Source organism: Camponotus floridanus, unplaced genomic scaffold (genome assembly GCF_003227725.1).
Source record: "Camponotus floridanus strain SB8 unplaced genomic scaffold, Cflo_v7.5 scaffold346, whole genome shotgun sequence".
In the NCBI taxonomy this organism is placed as follows: domain Eukaryota; kingdom Metazoa; phylum Arthropoda; class Insecta; order Hymenoptera; family Formicidae; genus Camponotus; species Camponotus floridanus.
Genome location: NW_020229488.1, coordinates 39357 through 49225, shown reverse-complemented (window position 1 = coordinate 49225; position 9869 = coordinate 39357). Strand labels below are relative to the sequence as shown.

The window sequence follows — 9869 nt, the reverse complement described above, 5'->3', positions numbered from 1 at the left end:
CAACATATACAGACCAACGTCTGTTACGATCTTCTTCGTTAAAATAAATTTTCAACACATACAATAGAGCAAACTATCTTTGTTGTATAATCAATTTTGTTTCGCGGTGCATTTCAGAATTTATTTTATTGGATAAATAGAAAATAGCGTTTAGTTTGCCTTTTCTTCAATTACGAGATGTAAATAAAAATGCATAGATGGACATATGAATAATAATAATAATAATAATAATAATGATAATAATCTTTTTATAAATATTCTTGAATCTATTGCAAAGCTCTTAATGATCGTAGTCATATTAGCCACAATAATCATGATTAGCTCTAATAATTACAATAATAATAATAGTGACCAATATTTTATTTGCTATCTATAATTCGCTTAAAGCTACTATCACACCGATTTATACATTTGCCTAAAAGTAGATAGATATGCGATCAATGTGTAAAATCGCTCCGCATGCCCACATAATTATAGATTCTTCTATTTATTTCGCGATACAAAAGAATCTTCTTTAATCTTCGTATTCAATTATATTTCCATCCTGTTTCAATAAAATCAAAATTTGTTTAATATACAATTTTTTTGATAAAAATAACAATGACAAAAAATATATAGTTTGTCTCGAGGTTTTAAAATATGAATTTATTGATTTATCCAAGTTACTGACAAAATTTTTGAAGAAATTAAATTATTTCACATATTATACTTTGAAAATTACGGAGAAAATGTAAAAATATTAATTTTGAAACATATAAAGTATTACATTAAAAATAAATAGATATAAAAGAATATTGATTTTATTTTTGCACCAAATACAAATGTGATTTTCAAAATTCTCTCATCAGACAAACTATATTTATTCTAAATTTTTATTTCTGTCACACAATAGAGCAATTAACACATAATGGAACTCGAGAGTAATCACTGCATGAGATCTGGACGAATTTTTGATAAGTTTTTTGGACGATTTCATCTTACTCTCTCTGTCAGTCTCTATGTTGAGACAGTCCTAATTACAAATCACTTTACTAATATATCTCGTCCACCGTTTACGCGCGTTAACGTATTTGCTTTGCACATATATATATTTACAAATATTTACATACATATGTAATAAACCCGCAGGAATTCATTGCAGCCATCAATACCCAAAATCGATCATTAAAACCCTTTCCAATTGATGAAGGGACTAATAGGGCAACTGCATTTTGTTGATTGGATGTGGTTGATTTCATTCATACTATGAATTATTTACGATATCCGATACATCGTCTGATAAATATCTCGTAAAATCACATATTGAAATATTACCCAAACTATTACAACGCGTGCAATCCACAGTCGAAAGTCTGACAATTATATCTATATTTACAATATATTCTATGGAGGCTAATAAAATGTAACATAAATTTAATCAAGAATTTTTAACAGTGAAATATTATAAAAATATGAAAAATCAATTTTGCGTTACAATATATATATATATATATATATATATATATATATATAAATTTGAAAGAATAAATTTGACAAAATTTAATTAACATCAGTTACGTTATAAAAATAGGGAACTACGGAATCATTAGCCCGATATATAAAAGTAAGAAAATCGAGCAATAATTTTATTTAAGTCATTTAGTATTTTGTTTTCAATTTAACTTTAACTTCAATTTTGTAATCATGCGGATGAACAACCAACTGTCAGATTTTATTGAAAAAACTGCAATATTATTTTTTGCAATATTAAAACTTCTGTTACATTTACAAGAAATAATCTTATTAGCTCTTGATCACTTCCATATTGTATATATTTTCAGCTAAATATGTCGTAAATGTATTTTCCAATCATCATAACAAAAGCGGGATATATTTTCTCCAAATAAGAAGAGATATATCAAATGCGGATTCTTTGGCGTTTCCTTTGCTCTTTACTTGGAAGTTTGCGCTAATTGGCCCATGTCAGCTGAATAGCAAGGCGAGCCGAGGATGAGCGGATATTGTGTCTTTCTAGGATAATGCATGTTTTCGCTCTGTCACAACATCTTACTGAGAGAATGATAACTTGTAGATCCAGGCGGGGGAAGTATAAACGGATTGACAATGGAATGTTCTGGACCATGATACACTGACGAGTAGCCTGACTGCTGATTATGACTCTGGCTCGAGGTGTCCAATCCACTGAGCACTGGAGAACCTGCGTCGTGCAGCTTCCGCATATGCTTCTTCAGGTCGAAGTTCCTGCAAAAGCCCTTGCCGCAGATTTTACATGAGAACGGTTTTTTGTCATTATGCGTGTGCATATGGAAAGTGAGATTATAGATCTGATGGAATGCCTTGTTGCAGATGTTGCACTTGTACGCCTTCTCTCCGCTGTGCGTCAGTTTGTGGTTTTTATAGTTGCCCTTCTGATGAAACCCTTTGCCGCAAAATTCGCAAACAAATGGCTTAAAATTGGCATGTATTCGCGTGTGAGTGTTTAGGGTCGAACTACGATTGAAAGCCTTTCCGCAAGTCACGCATTTATGCGGCTTTTCAGCGGTGTGAATGATCTTATGCCGGCAGAGAGTGCTCGCTTGCCGAAAACCTTTGCCGCAGATTTTGCAGACGAATGGCCGGGCACCTGTATGTACCGGCATGTGTCGCGTAAGATTGTAATGCGCGTTGAACACTTTACCGCATTCCGAACAGGTAAAGGTCTTTTGCTTGTTCACAGTGCCGAGCTCGCCGCGCGGTGCCGGACTCTTCTTCCCACGCTGATTCTCCGGCGACATACTGGCAAGACTGAGCCTGGAAGAAGCCTCCTGAATAGTCGTTGGGGGTGGCGAGCTTTGCGTGACCGACGGAGTTGAAGCAGGTGGGCCTGGGAAAGCCCTCAATAAAGGACTGGGATAGTACAGCGGATAGTATTTGGATAATACGGGGTAATGCTGTAGCAAATCCTGATGTCTTAGAGTCGGCACGTACTTTTCGAACGCCGATTTCAGATGCGCTGAATATGACGGAGAAGAGATGCTCGGTGATTGTTGTAAAATCGTTGTTGTTGTCGTTGTTAGTACCGCTGATGGTGGGGATAGGACCTGATTAGCGTTCTGCTCGGTCAGTCGCTTGTCTGGCTCCATAATCTTTGCGATAGAGAAGGTGAGATTACGGCAGGGAGTCGGGGAGGTTACCCTTTCAGGCGGCAAGCTCGTCGGTGTCTCCGTTGCCATTGTGCTGCCCGTCGCGAATGGTTGCATGGTAGGCCTGCAATGAAAATACTGACTGTAAGACGGTATTTCCCAGGGCGAGAGATTTTCATGGTCAAAGGTGAATCGCGCAGAGCGGGTTGAAAAGAACCCCTATACTTAACGCTGCCTACTGACTGATTTCTTTTAACGCCTCATGAGTAATTTATATAAGAAAAATATTTTTTCTTTATAAAAATACAGAAAGTTTATATGTTACGATTTCATATGCTGTAATTAAAATATAATATTAGTAAAAATATATTTTACTTCTCATGTGAATATGTGTTACAATAATACAATAATAAAGAAATGAAAGTGCCACAATAATAATAAATTTAAATATGTATATATTTAAATAAATATTTACATATATTTACATATATATATTTATTATATATATTTATTATATATATATATATATATATATATATATAAGTGCTTCTTCTAATAATTATTAATATAAATATGTAAATTTAATTCTTCTCTCTATTTTAATTCTCTCTATTTAATTCTTCTCTCTTATTATCTTTCTTCTCTTTATTTCTTCAAAAATTAATTTTATAATTTAAGGTGATGTAAGAATTATATAATAAAAATATATAAATATGTATAAAATTTGTTAATATTGCATAATGAAAAATTATTTACGGTTGAAAATATTAAAATGTCTATTATTCGTCGACAGTACAATATGCACGAGACTTTGCTAATCGTTCAAAGAGGGAATATCAAAATCATGGCTATCAATTTGATGACTTCGAGGGCCGCAAGTACTAGTAATTCCCCCTTCGCAGCCCCACGTTAGTATTTTAGCACACACCGAAACTCACATGTCAGTAAATCCAAATGAAACATACGGTACCGCTATTATATCCACTCAATTGAACCTCGCGTTCATAGAAAAAGAAAAAACGATGAGGATAAGTAAACATCGATTCAACAAGAAAACAAAGCGATTTTTTAATGCTTCCAATATTTCTCACTTTCTGTCCATAAATACTGTCATTTTAATCATTTTTTATATATTTTAAAAAATGATTCTTGAATATTACATAAGTTTCCAAAGTTGTTTACAATTTTATCTTTTTTTTTTAAATTCTCTCTTAACTAAAAAAACTACATAAGTAAAAGATGATGTATAATACAACTTTATTTTTACTTACTATTAATATGAAACTATTAATATGACACATTTGCTATTTATAACACACAGCTAATACATATATTAGTATATTTTTAAATTGTTAACGATAAGATATATTTTTCATACATCTTATGAAAATGAATATTTAATATGATATAGATATTTGAACTCAGCTGTATATGTGAGCCATTAAGCATATGCAATGGGAGCAAGAAATGAATGACGAAACTGAATGAGACGCGAAATGGTCAGCACAGTAGAAGAGCAAGCTTTCCCGGAGGTATCGCGAAAGGTTTGCACGTCGAAAAGTAGAAATGTTTGCTCCGTGGAATGGCGTTATGTTTGGACTTGGAATGACGACTGAAATTGGATGGGATTTCGTTGGCTATCCCATGAAATACTCCCAGTGCAATAGTCGTCCGATCTTGATGCAAGATTTACGATAGGATGAGTTTGATTGAAACATGTATAGCTATAGAAGTATATTTGCCAAACTTTAATATTTTGCTTTTCTGCTAAAAAGTAATACTTATATATTCTTTTTGTCTAAATAATGTTACTCGAAATGCTCTTTTATTACATTTATTAATAAATCTTTTATTATTTTATTAATAAATCTTTTTACTTTTTTATCTTTCTTAATGTAATCCAATGAAAAAATCGATTATTTTAATTAATAAAATATATTCCAAAGTTTTTATTATAAATATCTTTTAACCGCCTTTCGATAAAATTTGTTTTTATTTTATTTTATATATTAAAAATATTAATTTTTATTTATTATCTACATGATTTTCCAATCCCTATTTTTCATTTGTACATGAATAAGAAATAACGCCTAAATCTCTCTATCAAATCTCCAAAAAAAAAGCGTTTTACCCAATTTTAAAATAAATTAAAAATATATTTCTAATAAATTTAAATTAAATAATTTCTTATGAAATCAATAATTTATCCTAATCATCTGTAAATTTCTTTCTCATTATTACATCATATTGTGCATTTACGCTCCAACTTTCTTTGTTTTTATATATCTCGCTGGAAATTTTACCAAAAAGCTCAAAAGAATGAAGTTAGATGGAACGACACAGTAGCCCTTCATAACCCGCCCATCTCGGGCACCTTTCGATTGTCTCTCAGTCGAAGGCAACCTTAATAACCGACATAGCCTGATAAGAAAAGCTATCCCCAGTGTGAGAAGCAAGACTCGAGAAAAACGGTCTTGCCTCATAATTCGAAATCCGCCCCTGCTACCTATAGAAAAGCGCCGACAACGTTGACGCGACGCCAACTTTCAGCGCCATGAAAAGCGTTTTTCCAACCGAAGATCGATCGAAGTGTACCACCGATTAAAAAAGGATGTAATTATGTATTGCGAAGACTCGATAGGCGAACTCTCTTCTTGGAGTTTTCCCAAATTAAACTTAAAGCACTCATTAGGTGGCATCATTTTTTGTGTCTTCGTGACTTTATCGTGTTTTTCTCTGCGTTCTCTTTCTTTCATGCGGCTATATTTTTATTTTATTATTGATGTGTATTTTATAGATATATTTTACAAACAATTGGTATTTATCAATATTTTAAAGCAAATTTCATATACCCTAAAAAATTCAATATTTTTTAACATTTTTATTATATTCTCGATATTTTTTAAATTTATCATTTCTAGAATATACATCACTCATTCTATTCTATTCTATTATTTCATTTCCTAAGTGATAATTTTACTTTTTCCATTTATTTTTTCCATTTAAAATGATCTTTTTCCATTTATTCTTTTCTTTTATTTCTCATATCTATCTACTATGATATATATATATATATATATATATATATATATATATATATTTTTCTTTTCGCCTTTTTCCATTCTCATTCACTGTTTCTCTCGTATCACTCTTATTTTTTTTCTTAAATACAAAATATTATGATTCTCTTCTATCTCCTTATATTATCCTTCTCTCTCTCTTTCTTCAATTCTGTATGTCTATATTCTACTTCTTGCACGTATTTTCCATTCTATTATTTTTTCTTTCTCTCATTCCTATCATTTTCTCTTCTGCTTCATTTTCCTCCGCGCTCATTGCCTTCTCTGTTACTCGTCCCCAACATTATCTTTGATTTTCTTCTCACACTCTCCTCATTCACACGCTTCTCCCTCTGCTGTCTTAACCTTACCTCACTCATCCTCCTTTCCATTCTCACGCTTCTCCCTTCTTCTCTTTTACTATCTTTCTGTCCCTTATAGTCTCACTCCTTCTCTTCTTGCACGCTCAAGCTATACTGTCGTCCTTCTCTTTGGTATCGTGTCAATCTGTATCTCTTTCCTTATTCTCTTTTCGTTTCACTTCAGTCGAGAGGGATAGCAGAGTAAGCCGCTACCGACGGAGGGGATGAACGAGAACAGATTGGTGGAGGCTATCATCGGTCGCCCGAGGGTGCAAGAAGCGAGGGGTGGCAAACCTTACCGTGGTGGGGGCTAGCATTGTTACAGTACTTAACGAGCGGCCGTGGCAATCAGTATCGTTCCCCGCTACCGGGACCCGTGGCACTCGGCAATTCTACCAATTTATATCAATCCCAGCCGAAGTATGGCCGACACGTAGCCAGAGACCATTTTGTTTTCTTAATGCCACTCGACCCAATCGACAACGTGATCCCACGCGATCATCAACGCAGCTATTTGCTCCTTTCGCGGAGCCTGATGTATTTTTGCGAATTGTTCTTTCTATGTACGATAAAAATATTGACCAAATAATCATACAATTCTAGATAAAAAGTTAAAAAGAGGAGAAAATCATGTATCAAATTTTAAAGTGCTGTGGCAATTAAAAAATATGTATAATAACATATGAGAGAGAAACATAACAATATTTTATTGTTAACAATTATATTTTTGCATACATATAAAAAATGTATATACAATTAATAAGAAAAAATTCAACGTTTCAAATAAAATGCATGCAATTCATTGCGTGATCATATATGCATATGCGTATTTATATTACGTATTCACATTACATGACATATTTTTAAGATAGATTCTTCTAAAATTATAAATTTTTATATTCCACGCGCGCGCGCAACATTGCACATTTGATATATGAATTTATTATAGTGTATAAATGCATCATCGGATTGCATCATTTATTAAACATGTTTGTAAAATATAGATGCTTCTGTTATCATACATAAAAAAAATCACTCTAAGCAAAAATATGAAAATAATTTCAAGAATCAAATGCTATGTCAATTGCTAGAAATGTTATGTTTTTAAATAATTCACAAGAGAGAAATGAAATGCGAAGTAAATTTAACATCGAGGAACAAAATGTTCATAACGGGTGTTGCAAGTTTTGCATAAAAGACGCGCGGACTACGCGAAGCTAAGAGTCAGCTTTCGTGACTGGCTCAATAACGCGGCAACCCCTTTGCGAGCGAGCGATTTATCTACCGGTAAGGATTAAATCGCGGGCGCTAAATGTACAAAGTTTACCGATGTGGTTACAAACGACCCGAAGAATCCAATCACCTCCAGTAAACTATTAGCGAACGATGAACGGATAGCTACGGACTTAAAGAAAGTTGAAGAGACTCGAAGGAACTTGAAATGGTTTTGCAAATTTGTTCGCCTCGTTGTCGATCTGCTAATTACCTTTCTCTGTCCTTCGATCCTTTCCGACCACCAGGATTTCGATCTCTTATTTACTTTCTATCATAATCAAAGAAACAATTAAGATATTACACTCAACTGAATGTCGTGTTTTACCGTTGCCTGTACCGTAAAATACTTTTCAGGCTCCTCCTCTGACTTGCAAATGCGATCGTCTGAGGATCACCAGTTGTCTTTCTTCGAGTTTCTTTAGATCTTCTGTTAATATAATAAGGATAAAAAGCGCTATCGCTTTTATTATTGCATTGTTCTTTCTATTTGCACACGCTCTCCTTCTTTTTTACATAAAATTTGAAATTCTAAGGATGTGTGTGTGTGTGTGTGTGTGTGTGTGTGTGTGTGTGTGTGTGTGATGTAAGAAAATATAATAATAGAACAAAAAATATATATTTATAATTATTTTACAAAGATAATAATAAATAATTAGTAAAAATAATTATAAATGCATCAAAAATGAACCAAATCAAAATTTTTATTAACTTAGATATTTTTATATCTTATTAAATTTTCAAAAATTATATATAATATTTATATAATTTATATAATATAATTGTGTGAATAAATTCTAACTTTATTAACATGTTTTTGAAGAATTTAACTAAAATTTTAATTGATGATGTTTTTCGTAGTCTTGCAAAGACATGCAGCTAGTTCAAATAGTTGACTCTGAAACAGTAGGCGTTGTGATTTGAATCAGTGAATCCCTTGTATGAACATTCTGGAATAAGAGGGTGAAAGTGGGCGGATAACGATTTCGCGTGTACAAGATGCATCAATCACCACGGCCTTCTGTGAGTATACCTGCTCATGAACTCAGGCGCCCATCACTCTTCACCATTAAGTGGTGATAAGGGAATAAGGTGCGCCACAAAATTCCTCGACCTTTTCTATAAACTACGATCCTAGTTTCGAAGTATTGTTTGTTTTAATTTAACTTATAATCCTCGTGAAAATATTATGTCGTACATTTAGTTCCTTTTTATTATAATAATATTGTAATAATAATATTATAATAATAATATTGTTCGTATATTAATCAATTATATTCAGTTAAAAGGCAGAAAGAAAAGAAATCATTCTTTTCTTCTTAATTTACATAAAAATTTATCTCTTAAAAATTATGCTACAAATGATATAATGAATGCAAATTTCATAATATATAATTTTATAAATAATATATAATTAATAGTATCTTATATATTAATAGTATCTTATATATTATAAATAAAATATAATTAATAGTATCTTGTGATAACATATAATCATATTGTGTGTTACAGAAAATCATAAAAAATATATTCATGGTTTTCTTGTAGCTGAAAGAAAGCTTTCGCTTCAAAAAGTATCGAAAATTCCTGAAATTGTCTTTGTTCTGAGTCAGGCCTATTAACAAATTCCCTCTTATTGTTCCATCGCCAACAGTCACCTTTCGTGATACGGCGCGTGAACGGTTGACATATAATTAGCATTTGGGGCAATGCTGAAGCTTAGGCTGAGGATGACAGGAGGCACAATGCACGCACCCTTGGTTTGTCCTCTGATCCATAACTCGGCCACAAACCCGCCCTCCGTATTCCATTCAGTTAACGAGACGTAAGCCGTTTCGAAATTAATCAGCTTAATCGTTTATAGGATCGCACTTTTACATATGATAATATCATATGTAAAATGAGATATCACAGAGAATTTCATTAAATATTCAATTAAATATAAACAGAGAAAGTACTTTAATGCTTGTAATGAGGTAAAGATAGATATATTTATAAAAAATATTATATATATGAATATTTTAAATTATAATTATAATTATATTTTATAAATT

General features: G+C 32.3%; 1 protein-coding gene across 1 annotated transcript in view; it reads right to left on the bottom strand.

Moving 5' to 3' along the window:
* Window positions 1–1802: 1802 nt before the first annotated feature.
* The window catches only part of LOC105250743 (fez family zinc finger protein erm), a 28393-nt gene continuing 20326 nt past the window's right edge, over window positions 1803–9869 (bottom strand). Inside the window, exon 2 of the mRNA XM_011256995.3 lies at window positions 1803–3246. Within this exon, the coding sequence (XP_011255297.1) occupies window positions 2037–3239 (1203 nt within the window). The 5' untranslated portion in view covers window positions 3240–3246 and the 3' untranslated portion in view covers window positions 1803–2036. The remainder of the gene's footprint in view (window positions 3247–9869) is intronic.